Genomic DNA, 20,924 nt, shown 5'->3' on the forward strand with positions numbered 1-20,924 from the left:
CTGGGGTTAGCAGAAGGCAGAAGGGGCTCAGTGGACAACACCTTGGGATGGGAGACTCCCACCATTGGACCCCAACTTCTCTTACTTTGTAGGCAAGCAGGAAGCGTTGAATGGCTCTGCAGATGGTCTTCAGGTTAGTTTCAGCACGAACTTCAAAGGTATGTTTTGGGGGAGGCAGGAGCTTGGGGTCTACCTTCTCCAGCAGCAGGCTATGTTCTGCTGAGTACAGAGCACTGAGGCTTGGCATTTGGTTGCTGCGCACCTAGGCAAATACCAACTGTTAGGCTTCCTGTATGTCTGTGTGTGAAGCTGGGTAGTCATGCCTTTCCACTTCTAGCTGAATGGCAAGAGGAGTGTCTTTCTTCCCCATATCCTGCCTGACCCACATATTCTCAAATGCCCAAGCACTCACAGTATCCAACACAAACACAGATGCTCTTCGCTGTGACGGGATAAAGACCCCAAAGAGTGCCTTGTGGCCCTGTGAGTGGTGGTACAGGTAGATATGGCGGATACTCCCTGTGGAAGAAAGTAAGCCGGTTGCCCAAGATGCAGAAGAGGCAGGACAGATGATGGGGCTGCTAGTGAGGCCATACCTGGTTCCAAGTAGCTGAACTGGGCCAGAGAACGCATTTCTAGGTGCTCGAGGGAAAAGGTTTCAGCTTCCCAGCCTGAGAGGTGCCTCACCAGCTGTTTGTTGACCACACACACACAGCCCAGTTGCACAAGGGCCCGAAATAACAATGGGACCTGGGAGAATAGGTAGTATGTTGGTTCAAATGGAAGACTCTAGCACCACAGCTTAATCTGTGGCCACATACCCCAGCACAGCCTATCTTCACCCAGAAGAGGCCATCTTAGGCAGACATGTTGCTGAGAGCCACTTTCCTATGGGGCTTTCCCAACCCATCACCATCTAACCTAGCTGTCCACCACTGCCCGCTGCCCGGTTCCCTGTGGAGAATCTTTTCATCCAGCTTCATCTTCACCCAAGTGGTCAGTGGTCAGGGAGACAATCACCTGAGTCTCATACACGCCCTCAATGTCTGGTGCTGACAACTCAGTGTTGATCTCGTTGATGTGTTCTTGGTACATGTCCTCTGGTACTGAATATTCATAGAGATTGTAGACGATGTTGGAACGAGGAAGAGCCCGATTCACCTGGTGACAATGTGGTGATAAGCCTACCACAGCCTACACAGTGGACCACTGACCAACTCTTACGGCTTTTAGGACCTAAGATGGTCAGTTCACCTGCTCTAAAAAATACAACTAAAAGGCTAAGGAATAATGTAAAACAGCAACCCAAGGCTTCTGGAAAATCATAAATGTTTTCTAACTGAGGCATCATCAACACTTGTCTGGAGGATGGACTCCCAATTATTTTTTTCTCAGATCTCTCAGTATTAAATGGAAGTTGTAGGTATCTAAAACCCACAGAGAAACCAAGGTTGACCTTTGCCACCTGCCCACAGGTACATACACACACACACACACACACACACACACACACACACACACACACACAGATAACAAAAGCCCCCAAACCAAAACCTACCATAGTATCTGAGTTCAGTAAAAGAATGAAGACAATAGAAAATTGTCAGTAAATGTGAAGATAAAAAATCATCAAACTTATTCAGTCAGAAAACAAACAAAACCCCTAAAGCAGAGAAAAATATTTTTACAATCAAGTAGCCACCATCTACTTTCTTTCCTACTAAACTCATGCATGAAGCAGTGGCATGAGGCCTCAGAATAAAATAAAAAAAAAAAAAAAAAAAAAAAAAAAAGGAGGTAAGGGACCAAGAGAGCTCATAGAACACTACTCAGCAGCCAGTTTCCTGGCTTTCCCTCCGGCAAATCCTAATGAGTTACCCTACATGAAAGTAGCCAGACTCAAATTTCAGAGTACAGTAAGATTTCATAAAAGGGCATTCTAAAAAGGTAATGCTATAGGAACAACGGTCAGTGTCGAAGGAAGGGGTGAAAAGAAACCAGAGCACAGTGAGTTAAAGATGACAGAAATGTTTTGTATCTTGAAGATCATGAAACCCTGGCTACCACTACCTATGCAGTATTATGTTATATTTAAATAAACAAAACAAAGCCTGGAAAAAATAAATACCAAACTAGTGATAGTTGTTTTCTCAATAGCTAACTGGAAAATGGAGAGGTAGGAAATGGAAAGAAGGAAAGAGGGAAACTCCCAGCTCATCCTACAGTTTTTTTGACGTTGCTGACAAAGACCTTCTACGTACACAATGCATATGTAGTTCTTATCTTAATACATCTCCACTAATACAAACAACACCAATATCAAATACCATGAGCTCAGAAAGAAAATTATAGCATGTATGGAATGGTACTTTGACGTGAGGCTCTAGCAGGTCAAATGCATCTATAGTTATAGAAATGTGGACCTCACACACTAGCAATATGGAGAGATGGGCAAGTATGCTCTGGGGAGATGGTAATGTCTACCTGGATGGTGAGAGGGTTCAGGTAGATATATTTTCGAAACTGTCGGAAGTCAACTGTAAACCACACCTATGTTTTTATGTACATCAGAGAATGTAGGCTGTAACTGATTATAAGATATTAAACAATGATATATTTCCAGGTTCACAGAAACTTTTTGTTGTTGGTTTTTGAGACAGGGTTTCTCTGTGTAGTCTTGGCTGATGGAGAACCGCAGCCCCTGTTCCTGAACATTTAATGACACAGTTTCAAGTAACTCTTCACAAAATCCCAGTATCAATAAGGCATTTGGGAAATGGAGACAATGCCACATAGTTCACCAGCTTCTTGGATCTTCAAAGTTCATGCTCCTGACCAATTCTTTATGTGGTGTCCATCATGAGAAGACACCTCAGAGGTGACAAGCAATACTAGTGGCTTCCCTACCTTGCGATATGAAGGCCCATCCTCTGCTTTGGCTACCCGCTGGTTCACATAGAACACTCGTGGGATGCTCAGCTTGATACAGTGCAAGTCACTGCCAATGATGGCCCATAACCGGAACAGACCAGCCTGGCTGGTCTCACTGATCTGAGAGAAAATGAAGAATACACAGTACATAATCACAGAACATACTGACACCCGTGAACAGGTCATCTCCTAAGTAGCCTCCAGCCTTGCCACTTCCTGCTATGTGCAGGGCCCCTGTGATGGGTAGGAAGCTGAAGGTTTTTATCTTTCATCCTATACTGCAGGACTGGTTACACACTCCTTCCTCTAGACACCTGCAAGACTTCTTTCAGCATCATGTCTTCCCCATGGATGAAAGCCCATACCTGTACAATCTGCCATGGAAGGTCCAGAAGGCTGCGGGCAGTCCGTCGCAAAAAGCTCCCCAGCCCTGTGGCAGGTCCCTCTCGGATAGCCCCATGCCTTGGCACATCATCTGCTGACTCTAGACGCTGCTTCTTCCTGCGGGCCAGGCGCTGTTGGGCCTGTAACTGCCACTTTTTTTTGTGGAATCGGATCCAGACCAACCACTCTTCCTAGGACAGATGGCAATACACAATTGCTAACACACACTGACTATCAACACTTTTCTCCAACAGCCTGCTTTTTATTCCTAAGCTTCAGCAGCTCTCTAACACTCAGGCATTTCTACAACCAAGTTGTTTCAGGGCCAGGATTTGTTAGGATCCCTGTACTATGTAGCAGACCTCTAGGAGACAGAGGGCCATAGCAACTTTCCCTGAGTTCTTCTTACCTGGGTGGTTCCAAGGGAGGGAGGCTGCCCCAAGACCTCTTGCCAGGGCACAGTTAGTGCAATATCCTGAGATGCCTCTTGGCTCTCCCAGATTCGCTTCCTCTTAGTGGCAACTGGGACTGTAGAGTGGTGTGGCTTTGTGAGTCCAAAGTCCTCGATATCTGGAGTGCAGAGACTCATACTGTTTTCTGAAGTCTGGGCCATCACAATCTGGAATGATACAACCAAGCCTTATAATTCAGAATACCAATCTGGTAAATTATATTACAGAATTCTAACACAGCTTATCTTCCGAAAGGGTTATTAACAGACCTACCATAACTAAAAAAAAAAAAAAAAAAAAAAAAAAAAAGGATTTATTTTTAGTGCAGTGCCCTCAGAAGCCAGAGAGGGCATTAGATCCCTTTGGACTGGAATTACAGGCAGTTGTGAGTCCCCTGTGTGATGCTTTCTATGCTGTTTAATAAATATGGCAAAAAGCCCTTTGTTGGGGACAGATACATAGATACCATTCACACATAGACTCACAGAGACCAACAGACAGACACAGGAACGAAACAAATTCTTAAGATAGAATTTAGGCTGGCACTGATTCAGACTCATATAACAGATAGACAGAAGATGCAGATTTATTTATTTATTTATTAAGTATGCCTGCACACCAGAAGAGGACACCAGATCTCATTACATAGAATTGTGAACCACCATGTGGTTGTTGGGAATTGGAACTCAGGACCTTTGGAAGAGCAGATCATGCTCTTAACCTCTGAGCCATCTCTCCAGCCCGCCACAAACACTCTTGTCCTGCGCTAACTCATCAGCTTCTTTTGGCTAACATTTACTTAGCATATAAATTTTTTAGGTACATTTCTTGCAAATGTCACATTGCTAACGTGCTGGAGGTTAGTCTGATGCTTGCTACTGGCTTTCAAGATCTGGTTACACCTATCCTTGTTTTGTAAACCTTCTTAAGTCATACCTGATTGGTTGATTAGACAGCCTATACCTGAGTAGGGCAGAATGGGGTAGGCGTGCCTAAGGTTCTGGGTTTTTGTGTTCAAGACAGAATCATGGGAGCCAGAAGAGAGGAGGAAGCAGGATGACCATGGAACCACGTTGGCCGAGAGAAAGAACTCCAATAATGGCGTGAAAAGGCCCAAATGAAGAATACAAGCAAGTACCTTGGGAATATGTATGGAAGGTAGTCCAGATGAGGATTAAGGTGGATGGCATTGGATGGGGGCTGGGAGATGGATGGCAAGGATATTGAGACAGTATAGTGAAAATACCTGCCCAACCCAAGATAAATAAGGTAATTACAAAATCTAACAGGTGTCTGTGTCGTATTACTAAGTAATAGAGGGTTAAATAATACCACTGTGATAATCTTAGGGCAAACAATAATAAACAATATATAACACAGACCATTTTTTAATTTACTATAACACTAAAGTTTTAAAGTCTAAAATGAGCATATAGTTAAATGCTTATAATCTCAGGAAACTGGGGTAAGGAGGTTGGAATTTAAGGCCAGCCTCTGCTACACAGAGGGTTAAAGAGTAGCTAGGTCTAAGACCTTGCCTCAAAAATTTAAAATAAAACAGGCATGGTGGCATACAACTTTAATCCCAGCACTTGGGAGGCAGAGGCAGGCAAATGTGAGTTTGAGGCCAGCTTGGTCTACAGTGTGAGTTCCAGTACACCCAGGGCTACACACAAACACACATGAATACAAACACACAATCTATTTTAGGTTATTAGTGAGTCTTTATCATTCTGGCTTATAGCTCACTTTTACTTTTGTTTTGAGATAGAGTGTATCATATTGTGCTCCAGCTTGGCCTTGAACTCATATCCATCCTGTCTCTGCCTCTCAACTCCCAGGATTATAAATATGAGACATCATAACTGGATACACTTCCAATTTTCAACACTTGAATTTTTCTTGAGGTTGATGGATCAGCAGTTAGGAGCTGCCTTTCCAGAGGACGTGGGTTCAATTACCAGCACATACATGTTGGCTCACGACCGCCTGTTAACTCTAGTTTCAGGGAATCCAACATCCTCTTTTTGCCTCTGTGTGTACTAGGCATGTAAGTATCTCAGACATATATGAAGGTGAAATACCCATACACACAAAATCTTTTTAAAAATTATTTTTCCACCTCTAATTTTAGTTACACTTTTTTTTTCTTTCAAAGATTACTTTTTATTTTTGTGTATGTGTCTGTGTAAGTGTATGCCATGTGTATGCAGGGATCTGCAGAAGTGAGAAAAGCTTCTTGAATTCCCTGGGGCTGGAGTTTCAGGCAGGTGTAAGCCCCCGGATATGGGTGCTGGGAACAGAACTTGTGTTCTGTGAAGAGCAGGGATGGCTCTTAACAGATGAGCATGTCCAGCTTTTTACCTAAACTTTTCATTGGGCAGTATTCAATGTGTCTCCAGAAAATATTTTCATTCTGTTGAGAAAACTGAAGTCTACAGTAGTGATCCAGGTCAGGTCACTATGTTTAATTTGCATACCTCAATATTTATATATAAAGGAGTTCTCCATAGTCACTTGATGACTCACAATCTGCTTCCTGTTATACAAAATGACACTGAATGGCATTAATTAGTATAGTACCACAATGCACTTTTTAAGATAAAAACGTCTCGTTAGAGGTAACATCAGGAAATTATGGGTCAGGCAGAGTAGTGTATAAAGGAGTTTGAGGCCAGCCTAGTCTACAGAGAGAGAGTTTTATGATATCAAGGCTATATAGAGAGACCCTGTCTCAAAACAAAACAAATAAAATTAATGGATAGCAGCTTGCATACCTCAGTACCCTGTGTCCTGTGTATTACCTGTCTCTTTCCTTCAAGGACAAAGAGCTCACTGATCTTCTTCTGCTTGTAGACATCATTCTTCTCTAGTAGTTTTTTGTGCAGCCAGTCTGGATGTTTGACACGTGGAACTGGGTTCTTCACCTAAGTGAGGATGACCAGGAAGAAAGTCTTACGTGGGTATACTGGTCTTTGTGGTGCAGAGGGGTATCCCTGCTTTTGTCTCACCTGCTGCAGAGCTGCGGGGATGGTGATGATTTTCTGGATGGCACTCCCCAGCCGCTCTATGTAGTAGTCCCAGTCCAGAATCTACATGCACAAAATATGAGAAAGAGCAGTTGTCTACATTGTTACATGCCAAGGACCACTAAATGCTTGTGTCTCACTTCATTTTCTAGAAACTGTGATCATTCTAGAGGTATAAACTTGGCAGAGAGCTTAATGAGACTATAGGATCAAAAAATAGTAGATGGTTAAGACAGTACCTCAGTCTTACTCCATCAAAGAGGGTTTCCCTAGCATTAGCTTCCTGATGTCCTAGAGCAATGGTTCTCAACCTTCCTAATGCTGTGACCCTTTAATACAGTTTTTTATGTTGCTGACTCCAACCATGAAATTATTTTTATTTCTACTTCATAACTTTAGTTTTGCTGTAATGAATCACAATGTAAATATCTGTGCTTTCTGTTTTAGGTGATCCCTGTGAAAGGCTCACCCAACGCCTAAGGGGTTGCAACCCACAGGTTGAGAACCTCTGCCCTACAGTGTTGTTTCTCTATCACATATCAGAAAAGAAGAAGTGATAAGTAAAGTTCTAATTGAGTCAGATAATGCCCAAGTCAGGGACATTCTGAACAGCTTTTTTTTTCCCACCTAAACCTTTAATAGTACAAAAAACAGAACAGAACAAAACAAAAAAATAAAGACTAGCAGGTGGAAATATGGCTCATATTTGTCTCATTACCCGAGTTAGATATCTAGTACCCACATGACAGAAAAGAGCCAGTTCCTGTTAATTATCCTCTGATTTCCACATGTGTGCCGTGTCTCTCGCCCTCACTCTCTCTCTTACACACACACACACACACACACACACACACACACACACACACACACACACACACAAATAACTGGCACTCACTGTCCGAATATCAAAGTCTTGAAGTGATGAACTCTTTAGCCATTTCCGGAGAAAATGCTTCCTCACTGTAGGTTCTGCTTGGAAAATTGCAAGTGGAATGGCTCTAGGTTAGAAAAACAAACAGAACCATAAACAATGTAAATCCCACTATAACTTTTATCAAATGTACATGGTATAAAGACTGTATATACTTACATTTTTTAAAATTAACTTAATTTAATTTAATGTGTTAAGGTGTCAGATCCCTTGGAATTGGCAGTACAGACAGTTGTGAGCTGCCATGTGGGTGCTGGGAATTGAACCCGGGTCCTTTGGAAGAGCAGACAGTGCTCTTAACCACTGAGCCATCTCTCCAGCCCCTATACTTAAATCTTATATATAATGTTTATAACATTCAACAATTAAGTAATACTTTATCATATTAAAACACTTAGGTTGGGGCTAGGGATGTGGTTCACTGGTAGAGGACTTGCTTATTCTATTTAAGACTCTGGATTCCATCCTCAGAAATACAAAATAGAATAAAAAGGAGAAGGGGAAAAAAAGGGGGAGTAGAAACACAGGAATGGATAAAGAAAATATGGCATAGGCATACATATACAATGGAGCTAACTATATTTTCATCCCACTAATTGTTTTGACTCAGTCATAAAAAATGAAATTATATTCTTTACAGGAAAATAGAACTGAAGATTATGTTAAGAGAAATGATACAGAAAGATAAATATGCATGTTTTTTCTCACATGCAGCATCTAGAGTTAAAAAGAAGACATTAAAGTACAAAGGAGCCTATTTGGGAAAAGAACAGGAGTTGGGGACTCCTGGTGGTTTGAATGAGAATGGCCCCCATAGGATCATATTTGAATACCTGGGCCCCTGTTGTAACATTTGGGAAAGATTATGAGGTATGGCCTTGGTGGGGGTGGGCTTTTAGGTTTCAAAAGACTTTTTATAGAAGCTGGAGAGATGGCTCAGAGGTTAAGCAGCACTGGCTGCTCTTCTGGTCTTGATTTCAATTCCCAGCAACCATATGGTGGCTCGTAACTATCTATAACGAGATCTGGTGCCCTCTTCTGGTTTGCAGGCACACCTGCAGGCAGAACATTGTGTACATAATAAAAAAATCATTAAATTCTCTCTCTCTCTGCTCCTACTTGGGAATTAAGATGTAAGGTCTCAGATGTTCCTGCTGCCACCCTTTGCTCTGCCATCATGGACTCTATCCTGAAACAGCAAGCCCAAATTAAACACTTTCTTTTTTTTTTTAAATTATCTTTCTTTCTTTTTTTTTTTTTAAGAATTTATTTAATCTTATTCTCTGTGCATTGATCTCAGAATCCATAGAACTGGAGTTGTAGACAGCTGTGAGCTGCCATGTGGGTGCTAAGAATTGAACCCAGGTTCTTTGGAAGAGTAGACAGTGCTCTTAACCACTGAGCCATCTCTACAGCCCCAAACACTTTCATTTTTAAGTTGTTTTGGTCATGGTGACTTAGCAATATAAAGTAACTAAACGGACAAAAGTAAGGGACAAAAGGGGCAATGGCAAGTTAATATGATCAAAGTATGTCATATATATATATATGAAAATGTCATAATTAAATCCCTTATTACTATAAATAGTTGGATAAGAAAAGGGCTGAAGTTGATTGCACATCACCCTGTTAGTTGCTTGCTCTGTTTTTAGTATATAGACACAGTTCAGGGCTGTTTATAACCATTCTTACATGTGCACAAGAAGACATTTCTAAAACATTATTCACCGGGTAAAATACGGAGATGGCATACTTTTTTAAGGAATGAGTTGGTTTTCACATTACTAATAAAGCAGCTGGCAACTTTTAGTTGCCACAAAATAAAATGTTTTTTACTATAAAATATTATATAAACTTAGAACACAGCAAACGCTCATACATGCACTTAGCTATCAGGCTGCAATGCTCTAAAATGTCATTTCCTGTGAAAGACAACAAAGAGGAATGCTGCAGCTCCATCCTGTTCCCTCCTTAAAAAGATGTTAACACAACCCTTATACTGGTACTCATTACTTTTGTGTGTGTGTGTGTGTGATGTAGCCAATTATTATTATTGTTATTATTTTTGAGGCATGGTCTCCTGATGTGATATAAACTGACCTGGAACTTGCTATGTAGTCCAGATTGGCCTGCCTCAGCCTCTTGCATTAGCCATCTTGCTAAGATGACATGTGTGCACATGTGGCTCCTACATGGCAGTTTTGGCAGAATATTGTCTGAAGCTCCTCCATGGTTGCCTGTGCTCCAGTTCAACACTTAACTCCTACACAGCATATCTTCATTTCTTTTGGCAGTGTAGAAGAATGAATCCAGGGCTCTGTTCATATTAGGTAAGTGCTCTACAATTAATCTACATATAAGATCACTTCATTTTTATGGCGTTAGGATTGAATTCAGGGTTTCACAAATAAGCTATATATTTAACACTCCCAGCTCTTTATTTCCATTTGGAGACGCAGTGTTGATAAATTTTCTAGGCAGGCCTCTCCAGCAGCTTGAGATTACACACATGCACCTCCACACTTGGTTCCTGCAGAGTGTATCACCATCTACTTCTGGAGGATGCTTTTTTTCTTTTTTTTAAACTTTCTGGTTTTTCAAGACAGGGTTTCTCTGTGTAGCCCTGGTTGTTCTGAATCTCATTTTGTAGACCAAGTTGGCCTTGAACTCAAGAGATCCACCTGCTTCTGACTTCCAAGTACTGGGATTAAAGGTGTGTGCCACCATTACCTAAAAAGCAGGATGCTATTTTCAAACCAGGTACTAAACATAATAAAGCTTTACATGAGCACGTAAAGCTATGTGAGACATGTGCTCACAAGTGCCAAGAGGGAACTGAAGATGCAGCTCAACTGGTATGATCCTTGCCTAACATGAACCCTGAGTTTGAACCCTAGTTCCATATAAACCAAATATGACAGCTCGAACCTTAGTCCCAGAACTTGGAAGATGCAGGCAAGAGGATTAGGAGATTAGGAGATCAAGGTGAGCTACATGTAGTTTGAGACCAGCCTGCATTACATGAGACTCAGTCTAAAAATCAAACAAGGATTGGCAAGATACTCAGCAAGTAAAGATGTTTATTGCCAAATCAGACAACCTACATTCAATACCTGGGACTCACACAGTAGAACTCACTGCTACATCTTCTGACCTCCACATGTGCACTGTGGAACACATATGCCCCGCTCCTCTACACACACAAAATATGAGTGCTAGATACCCTCTACTCCTAGACTCTCCTGGTGTCACACTCCCAGCTGCCTGGTTAAGTGCTAGTCTACCTGTACACCAACAACTGGTGTCAGCATTCTTCTGAACTGAAGAGATGCTGTTAAGGTAAGCCTTGTCGTGATTTCTGGGAGCCTGTTTATCTTCCCAAACTTGCCATCAATTCTTCACTTGTGGATTGTCTGATCATATCTGAGGGTCCTTTATAACTGATGTATGAAATCTATTATTTTACTCTCTATATGAGTCTGTCAAATTGGCTTTAGACAAAATTTCTTGTCTTGACACTGGCAATTTTTCCTTACAAAAACGTCTGCTTTTTCCCTTGCCTATAGGACTCTATAGGAAGGTGGGTATCAATATTTACCATGCACTTGTTGCTGTGTAATAAACCATCTAACATTCAGTGGGCTGAGGTGACAATCCTTGATGCTGATATAGCCTATATGGTCTCACCTGGGCTTGGTCACTTGTGTAGACAGATGAGTGACCTCCCCCACAAAGGGGCAGTAGGTACTCTTGGTGAGTCCTCCTTATATACATGCCCTCTCAGCTTCTAGGAGGCCACCTAGGTAGGAAGAGGATAAATGTCCAACTTTGCAGCCCCTGTTGACTGGGGTTAAGAAGTCTCATGCCCTTGTCTACCTATTCTATTGGTCATAAAATCATAAGCTGCCTAGTTTCTAGGCATGCAGGTCAGATACACCTTTCCATAAGAGAATCAAAGTTATGTTAGGAAGTGCCTTGGGGACACTGTAAAGGCCACACTGGTCTTCATTTCCTTTAAAGGAACCACAGACTTATCCTGCTTCTATTACTGGTTTTCAAGATTCCTGTGGGGCCACTGCAAAGTGTGGTTCTGCAAAGTGTGATGAACCCTTTCTTTACTGTGCACCAACCACAAGACATTTCCTGTTTAATTCATAGTCTGATGGTAGGAAAGAGAAAGCTGATCTAATTGAGCCTGTTACTGTTGCATCTGATATGCCCTAGTAGTGGAAAGGTGTTTTCTTCTCATCTGTGAAGGTGACTGAGAGGTGATGCTGCAGGCAGGTAGAGCAGCCTCTTACATGCTAGAGCACTACTACATGGCTCATCACAGAGCCCTCTCGCCATCAAGCTGTCTCTGTATTTGTAGCCAGGCTCCGCCCTTCCAAGATACTCAGATCTATGTCCATCAAAGAGAAGCTGACTCCCTTCAAACCAAAGTTCTCCAGACTCAGCATTCCTTTTCCAGGGTCCCACCTGGGTCCCAGAAGGCCTTGCTATGACCTGACCTGCATGAGACAGAGGCAAGCTTTTCTGTTTCTTTCTGAGACTAGGTCACACCAGTAGCACTAGCTGGTTTGGAACTTCTTATGTAGCTCAGGCTGGCCTTGAACTCACAGGTAGTCAACTGTCTCTACCTTCCAAGTGCTGAGATTTAAAGGCATTTACTACCATATCAGGTAGTCCTTCTTTCAACAGCTACCAGGTCCACAGTCTTCCTATGGAATCTCTATTATGAGGATCCAGAGGCTCCACTACAGATGAGGATTTGCAAAGGTAGTGTTGTGTGAGTGTCTGTGTGTGCTTAAAGCTACAGAATGACTATGTAACCCAGCCTGTCTTGGCCTCAAACTCATTATACAGTCCAGGCTAACACTGAATTCATGAACCCTTTAATTTTCCAAATACTGGACTTACAAATATACATCATTATACTTTTTCCCTCCTTTGGGATAGTCTCTTAAGTTGCCCAGGTTTGTCCAACACTCAAAATTTTCTGGCCCTAGGCTTCTGCATACCAGGTTTACAGGTATGTACCCATCTGTTCAACTCTTTAAAGAGGCTTTTAGGGGCTGGAGAGATGGCTCAGAGGTTAAGAACACTTGCTGCTCTTCCAAAGGTCCTGAGTTCAATTCCCAGCAACCACATGGTGGCTCAGAACCATCTATAGTAAGATCTGGTGTACAGGCAGAATGTTGTATAAATAATAAATAAATCTTAAAAAAAAAAAAAATAAAGAGGCTTTTACCTCTCAGTGACAGGAGACCCCTCTGGCTTTCGGGAGATGATATAGCGACAGCTCAGTCCAGCATCCTTGACCATTTGGTCTCCCAGAAACTCAGCTAGGCGCTTTGCTGTGCTGATGGATGTAGACTTCTGCTCCCCATAATCTTCTAACTTCCGAGACATGGAGCGGTTCTCAGAAATCAGCTCAAACAATTCAGAATCAGGCATGTTAGCAGCCTAGAGAAAGAAACAATAGATGCCAGAAAGATGCAGGCCTTATTAACTTCGATTCTGTGGGATTATACCTATATATTTCTGCTCTGAAAAGTTGAAAGAAGGCTTTGGATTTCTAATCGGTAATGTCATTAAAAAAAAAAAAAAAGACCCTAGTACCCTTGGTTAGAGCCCTAGCACTGTATTAAAAGTGTGTGGGGGATAGGGCAGTGGCAAGATGATTCAGTGAGTAAAAGTGCCTCCTGCCAAGATTGACAACCTGAGTTGTTGGGTTTTTTTTTTGTTTGTTTGTTTGTTTTTCATTTAAAATTTGTGTATAAGTACTTTGTCTGAATGCATGTCTGTGTATCATTTGTGTGTCTTGTGACCATGGCGGTCAGAAGAGGACGTCAAGTTCCTTGAAACTAAAATTATAGACAATTCTGAGCTACCACATGGGTGCCAGGACTCAATCCATGGTCCTCTTAACCACTGAGTCATCTCTCCAGCTCCTGATAACCTGAATTTAATCCTCCAGGACTAGGACCCATATGATGTAAGATGAGAACCATCTTCTACAAGCTGTCCTCTGACTTCTACATGCACACTTTGTCGCCGCGTCCCCTCCCTCAAAATAAATGTCATTTGAAAAACAAAAGGCAAATAAAACTCTACTTTTTATCTTAAGTCATGCACAAACTATTAAGAAATATGCATGAGCAATAAGTGCCAAAGCCATACTGTGTGGAGAATAATTATACCCAAGACAGAAGATAAGGTGACATCTGTCCAAATGGATTGAGGTTCATGTGACACTGGCTGGAACAATGGGATTCTGAAACTTCCTCATAGATGGAAATGTGCAAACAGATGGACTGATAAGTGGCTCATAACACACAATACAGAAATAGTCAAGCATTCCAAGACAAAACTAAAGGCATGGTAGTATTGCTTTGCATTCCCTCCTTTTCTTTCTTTTGTAATGTTGGAGATAAATTACAAAAATGTGCAGCTGGGTGTGGTGGTACACACTTTTAATCCCAGCACTTAGGAGGAAGAGACAGATGGATCTCTATGAGTTCAAGGCTGGCCTGGTCTATATACCAGATTCCACGACAGCCAGGGCTATACAGTGAGATTCTTATCTCAAAAAAACCAAAATTATGTGAACATTAAGACTTTAAAAAAAATCAGGGCCAGCAAGATGGTTCAGTAGGTAAAGGTATTTGCCACCAGTCTGAAGGCTTGCTAGTCCAATTCCCAGCACCCACATGGTGGAAGGAAAATAAAACTTTTTTGAGAGTTTTTAAGAAGGGGGCTGGAGAGACAGCTCAACATTACAATTAAGAGCACTTGTTGCTCTTATGAGGACCTGGGTTTGGTTCTACATAGCAGCTTGCAACTGCCTTGTACTTTTACTTCCAGGGGATCCGATGCTGTTTTCTGACCTCTGAGGACAGCAGATGCACACATACTCCACACACAAACACACATATATACGCACATAAAACAAATAAAAACTAAAACAAAAAATCCCAAAAACTTCAAAAAAATTGATTTCATAATTGTTAAGTTTTCCTCCAATGACTCCTTTTATTACCATGCTGGCACTCTACAAAGCTAAGGTTTAGTAAAGTGACCCAGGTTCACCTGTTACCTGGTTCTCAAGAGGCTAGTATGCAAGTCCAGTTCCTTGAGAGATGCTCACTCCTGAGAGCCAGCTGCAGAGGCAGGTGTAGCCTTACCTTGCTATAGAGCACATCAAGCCAGTAGTCAGCCACCTTGGCCACAGAGCCATACACCTCCTCCAGTGTGCTGCCCTTGAGGAAAGCCTCAAATACTGAGGACTGGAAGATTTTAATCAGCTGTAACTCCCCTCGGCGTTTCACCTCAAAACCTTTCAGTTCAGCCAAGGAACCATCTTCATTGAATACAGCATATCTGAAAAGCAAGGGAGGCATAACAGAGAAACAAACTTAAGGGTTCTGGGTACTTTCTGTCTCCCCCCACCTTCCTTCTTCACTGCTCAACACTCTTGTCACTTTTGAGGCAGCAAGCAGCATCCTCCACCCCTTACATTAACGCTTTAGCAAACTGGAATGTGTTAAAGGGCCATTGCTCACAGAACCAGAATAAAAGAAGGCTAGCACATCAGCATCCAATTCCTCCTCCCAACTGAGAAAATAAAACAAACAGCAAGGCAAAACCTCATCCAAGTGTTCTCATTATGGCTCCAGGTCCATGTTTTCTAAGTTTTTAAGTTTTATCCATCTACTGCATTTCTTTTACAAAACATAAGACTCTGAGATTCCTACCTTTTCTTCAGCTTCTTGCCTTCTTCCTTGGAGGCTGGAAGGATCATAGCAAGGTATGGTCCATCTACTTCAAAAAAGATGCTGTTCTCAGAGCGGGTGACATAGGTGAGAGAGGAAGGCTCTGCTAGTTCTTGGTACTGATGGTTGGTAAAGCCTTCCTAAGAACCAATAACAAGAAAGGCAACCTCACTCCTAAGAGCTCATACCCAGGAACCACTTTTTCTCCTCAGGGATTGGTTGGTCAGCAAACAAGCTCTACCATACAAAGGATACAACTGGTAGCAGGAAAGCAAAAGGTTCTGACATACACAGCAACATACCAAGTCTCAACTGTAATTTACAAGGTCTGAGTTGCATGTTATATGTTTCTATATATGTAGCCTTCTGGAAAAGGCAAAAAGATAGTACAAAAACACATCAAGAGTCATCAGGGTTTCCATGGAGGAGAAAAGCTCCTTAAAGAAATGCTTCACTCTAGGGCCAAGACAGGGAAAATACAAGTTAAAGCTGGAGTACAGCACCAAGTAAGAAAATGCTCCAAACACAGGATCCAAAAAGGGAAACAGTGTGTGTCCTTGTAGCCAGCTAGGAACAAACTCGGCAAGAAAAGACATGAGGATCATACTGGATTATCATCCTAAGTATGAATGATGCCCATAAATCCATGATGCTGTAAATCAGGCAATAAACAAGCAGGAGAATATAAATGAGAGAGAAGGATAATGACTATCCCTTATAGAACTCCAATGAGCAAACAGAAGGAATGGGATAAACAGCAAACTCTCATGAATAAACACCAGCACAGGAAACCTACAGTTGTACAGGTGACACTCCTGACACATGTAAAAGCCAGGAGTTATAAAGTTTAAGGAGCATTTTAAAACATGCCTTCACACTTGTTACTAACTGTGGTGGCTCTAGCATATGCCCAGATGCTCTTTGATACTAATTCCTTAAAGGAGAACAGTCATCCTTGGGTGTGATTACTGAGCAAAGAACAGCATGTGAACAGGGAGTTGGGGAACCTCCCTATGGAGATGCCTGGCTGATGTGGACAACCTGGCAACAGAGCCAATGTTCCCCAAGATGAGGAAGTGATCGGGCACCACCCTCATGATATTTCTCCAATGAAACCCAAATAACAGTCTTATAATGAGACCTCCAAATTGACAGCAGAAAAAAAAAAAAAAATTCCAGACTAGCAAAGTTCCATGTACTGTCTAGGCTAAAGAGGACACAGTATGGGCACTCTAAATAATATGTAATTTAGTTACAGGTTATGTCAACATGCATTTTTTCATTTTGATAACCATATATTTTAGGTAGATGTTAACATTAGGGGAAGCAGTCAGAAAGGCATAAACAAGTTATTCTGCACTGTTTGTGTGTGGTATATGTTTGTATGTGTGCATATGAAGGCCAGGTTGACACTGGACACCTGCCTCAATTAACTGTTCTCTACTTTTATACACAAGTGCTCTATTTGCATGTATGCCTGCATGACAGAAGAGAGTATCAGATCCCATTATAGATGGGAACCAGAAACTCATCAGTTTGGTTAGGATTACTGACCATAACAGCTGAGGAAATTGGGAAAAAGAACGTCACTGATGGGTAGTTTTGTAGAGGATCGAAAACATCACCAGCTAAGATCTTTCCAAATATCTGCACTGGGGACAGGCCAGAGGTCAGATTGTGCTTTCTTGCTGCAAACCCACTCACCTTGACCATGATATTCAACATGGCACCAGGATAGGAGATGGTCAGTTTGGGTTTCTTCACATTGGTTGTCTTGACGACAAAATTTTCAGGAAAGCTATTGGGTAGGACGCACCATATTCCATCTGTGTCCAATTCTAAGGGCCTCCTTCAAAGAAAGGAGTGAAGTTCATAGACACAGGGCCATGGTCCCAAGTCCTTAAAAGCCAGGTGTTGAATACCTCAAATATGACAATATCAAACCCAGTTCTGGTTTCCCAGTTTTTACGATCTTCTATTACTGCTCCTCCTGCACCCCTGTGGTGCAAGCCCTGCAGCCAACACCAGGCCACACTCACCCAATTTGCTCAATCAGCTCTCTTGCTTGGGTGATGATGTTGGCTCCTGTGAAGCAAACAATACCAGCCATCTCCATGGAATACCAGCGAGCTCTAAAAGGACAACCACAGTCTATGGTGAGCAGGACTGACAGAAGGCTCCCTCCACAGGGAATCAAAGGAGGGAAGATATCCCCAGGAGAGATGAAGTAGCCAAACATATTGGAAGCAAGACAGAGAAAGGTGCAATTTGGCTTTGTTCTAAGGGTACTTCTATCTCTAGTTTAGGGTAGCCAGTGTGGCTCAAAAAGGGTTAACATGCTTGTCACATATCAGTTCACAATTTCAGTGCCAGCAAGACCTCAATCCCACTCTACTCCATCCCGTGCCTTTTTCATTCTTGTCATAGCTCTTCCCAAGCCCTACCCTCACCTACCTATTTCCAGAAACTCTAAACCTATACCTGGATACCTGTTCTCAGCCTCCTGCCGGCTCAATCTGCCATCTGGGCTTAGACCTCTTCCCTGTTCCCTTTTCATTGTGTTTCATTTTCTTTTTCTCAGTGTTCTCTTTTCTTCTCTTTTTGGCCACAGTCTTAGCCAGGGGCTGCCTTGAAAGGTAGCAGGGAACTGAACCTTGGACTCTCAGATTCAGGCTCAAGAAGCCTTACCAATCAATGGAGCTATCCAATCCTCCCCCTCTTCATTCTGACCCAGCAGCATTTAGCACATCCACTCTCATTAAAAATCAACAAATAGGGCTGGTAAACTGGCTCAGTGGGTAGATACACTTGCTACCAAGCTTTATGACCTGAGTTAGATACAATGTACTCTTATGGTAAGAGAGAACTGACTCTACAAAGTTGTCCTCTGACCTCTATATGAACACTAGTAGCATGTGCATGCCCACACCCATATCCACATCTTTTAAAAACCCAATACAGAAACACAAACACATATGACCTCCTCAAAATCAACTCCAGTCAGTTGTCTTTCATTTTCTATGGAGCTACAGGTTTACACTCTTTTCCTCTAAATTCCTGAACATTCATTCTATTGATCTGTTTCCCCTGAGGCCCCAGCCAGCTTTGTCCAAGGAAGAGAGCCCAGGTCCTACTGGCCATACCCCTCAAACCATGTCTTCTCTCTTCCTAGAAATCTCCACCTTGCCTGTGAGACCTCAGCTCATCAGTCATGTTCTATGTCCTTTATTGGTCATTCCTTTGCCCACCCCTTAAGTAAACTGATGCTATTAAACAACACTTAAAAGCCCTTCCTATTGCAATGATGATACAGCAATACAAAAAAGTCAAAATGACCAAATCTTATCTCCAGCCCACTGTGCTTAAGGTGTACAATGGAAAGCATCTTTCTCAACACCTAGACCCTTGAGCCAATGGGAACCCTACTCTCATGGGCCCAGTCCCAGTCAAGCCTGTACCACCATTTTATGAGCACAAAGAGCATTCCCATTCATCTGCTTGCTCCATCAAAACCTGAAGACACCCTCAGCTTCTTGCTTTTTGGTCATTTCAGCTTGCTCATTCCCTCCCTGTTCATTTATGGCATGTGGCCCATACCCTTTGCGCATAACATAGCCATAGAAGGAATTCAGGATGCACTTGTGAGCCAACTGCAGTGAATCATAAAGGATCTCCATGTTTTTGCAGCGCTTCACCTCCGATGCATCACCGGCCTCCACAGCTGCTGAGAGCTTCTTCTTCCACACCTGCAAGTACACCGGGTGCCTAAGTACCTCACAGCATCTCAAATTCCAGTCCACAAAGGTCAAGAGCCTAAATTTTCAACATTAAAAACTTTCAAATATGGGGCTAGAGAGATGACTCTGTGGGTCTTACAGAGGACCAGAGTTCGTTTCCCAGCACCCACATGACAGCTTACAACTGTGTGTAACTCTAGTTCTAGTGGATCTGCTATCCTCTTCTGTTCTCCATGGGTATCAGGTATACACACATACATACATGTAAGCAAAACATTCAAACACAGAAAATAAAACAAAAATAAAAAAAACACCAAAAAACAAAAGAACTTTTAAATCCAGAGAACTTGAAAAATGAAGACCACTCCCTTTTTCGACTGCCACCTGTCAATACCTTAGCACATCTCCTTCATTCCATGTGCCATCTATCTCCCATGCCTACCATCAAGTTTCTCATCTTGATTCAGAAACAAAGCCAGCCAGGAGGTGGTGGCCTTTAATCCCAGCACTCCCGAGGCAGAGGCAGGTGGATCTCTGTGAATCTGGGCCTAGCTTCATCTACGGAGCTAGTTCTAGGACAGCCAAGGCTACATAAAGAAACCTTGTCTCAAAAACAAAACAACAACAAAATAAAACAAAGTCAGACAACTATGGGCTGAGATCTATGAAACTATGAGACAAAATAACTCTTAAGTGATGTTAAGTACTTGGTCACAGCAATGAAAGTCTGAATAATAGGGAAGATAAAGAGCTTTGAAGAGAGTAGTGACAGGTGCATTAACAAATGCCACTTGACTGTACACATACAAATGTTAAACTTCATATGTATATCTCACCACTATAAAAGGAGAATAGTGATGAGAGTGATGAGGACTGTGCATCCGAACAGCGCAGAGAACAAGGGCCAACACAGCAGGGATCTCACCAAAACTAGCATCAAGGGAAGGGCTCTCAGAACAAAAGCTTTTACTTTTTAGTGGCTTCTGGTAAAAGCAATAATCTTATAAAATAGAAGAAACCATTTAACCTCTTGTACAAAGAGATAAGTTTTACACCAAGAGATGAACTATGAACATGAAAACATTCCTCCTGGGGCTGGATAGAAACGGTTTAGTGGTTAACAGCACGGGCTGCTCTTTCATAACACCCAGGTTTAATTCCCAGCACTTACATGGTGGTTCACACATTTCTCACCAGGGGACCAGATACCTTCTTCTGATCTCTACAGGTACCAAGCACACAGCGGTGTATAAACATGCATTCAGGCAAAACACCCATACACATATAATAGTAAAATTTTAAAGAGAAAGGAAAGAAAAAATAATTTCCTTAATTCCTTTAAATCAGAGGTTAGCAAACCACAGGATCAAATCCAGTATGCATGTTGGCCTTAGAGTCTGTAAGGACTACTTACTTGCTTTATTGGAAAAGCAGTCAACTCATGGGCATATCTAGTTTAGTCAGACTTTATCAGCTCAGCTAGTGCCTTTTGCAGGTACAGCTGTACATAATTATTTCTGAAACAATTACTCAGCATGGTTCTAAGGGCTCAGGCCACGATAAACAATTTGCATCCTTTCTGGTCATTAATTCTTTAAGTTTATAAACCACTGTGCATTTATTAGTCAAAGGCATAATGGCAGCCCACAGCATCCCAACCCACATACTTTGGCTACAGACCAAGATGT

The 20,924-nt window shown here is 42.1% G+C and overlaps 1 protein-coding gene across 1 annotated transcript in view; it reads right to left on the bottom strand.

Moving 5' to 3' along the window:
* Nucleotides 1-20,924, bottom strand: part of Pole (DNA polymerase epsilon, catalytic subunit) — a 49,554-nt gene that overhangs the window by 13,240 nt on the left and 15,390 nt on the right. Inside the window, exons 21-36 of the mRNA XM_021644938.2 lie at nucleotides 19,097-19,245; nucleotides 17,539-17,631; nucleotides 17,204-17,348; nucleotides 15,482-15,639; nucleotides 14,912-15,107; nucleotides 12,976-13,190; nucleotides 7,692-7,794; nucleotides 6,779-6,859; nucleotides 6,572-6,694; nucleotides 3,725-3,934; nucleotides 3,297-3,506; nucleotides 2,908-3,051; nucleotides 1,021-1,161; nucleotides 597-750; nucleotides 413-519; nucleotides 86-262 (exon numbers count right to left, since the gene is read on the bottom strand). Coding sequence (XP_021500613.1) covers nucleotides 86-262; nucleotides 413-519; nucleotides 597-750; nucleotides 1,021-1,161; nucleotides 2,908-3,051; nucleotides 3,297-3,506; nucleotides 3,725-3,934; nucleotides 6,572-6,694; nucleotides 6,779-6,859; nucleotides 7,692-7,794; nucleotides 12,976-13,190; nucleotides 14,912-15,107; nucleotides 15,482-15,639; nucleotides 17,204-17,348; nucleotides 17,539-17,631; nucleotides 19,097-19,245 — 2,406 coding nt within the window. The remainder of the gene's footprint in view (nucleotides 1-85; nucleotides 263-412; nucleotides 520-596; nucleotides 751-1,020; nucleotides 1,162-2,907; nucleotides 3,052-3,296; nucleotides 3,507-3,724; nucleotides 3,935-6,571; nucleotides 6,695-6,778; nucleotides 6,860-7,691; nucleotides 7,795-12,975; nucleotides 13,191-14,911; nucleotides 15,108-15,481; nucleotides 15,640-17,203; nucleotides 17,349-17,538; nucleotides 17,632-19,096; nucleotides 19,246-20,924) is intronic.

This window comes from Meriones unguiculatus, chromosome 4 (assembly GCF_030254825.1).
Source record: "Meriones unguiculatus strain TT.TT164.6M chromosome 4, Bangor_MerUng_6.1, whole genome shotgun sequence".
NCBI classification, from domain to species: domain Eukaryota; kingdom Metazoa; phylum Chordata; class Mammalia; order Rodentia; family Muridae; genus Meriones; species Meriones unguiculatus.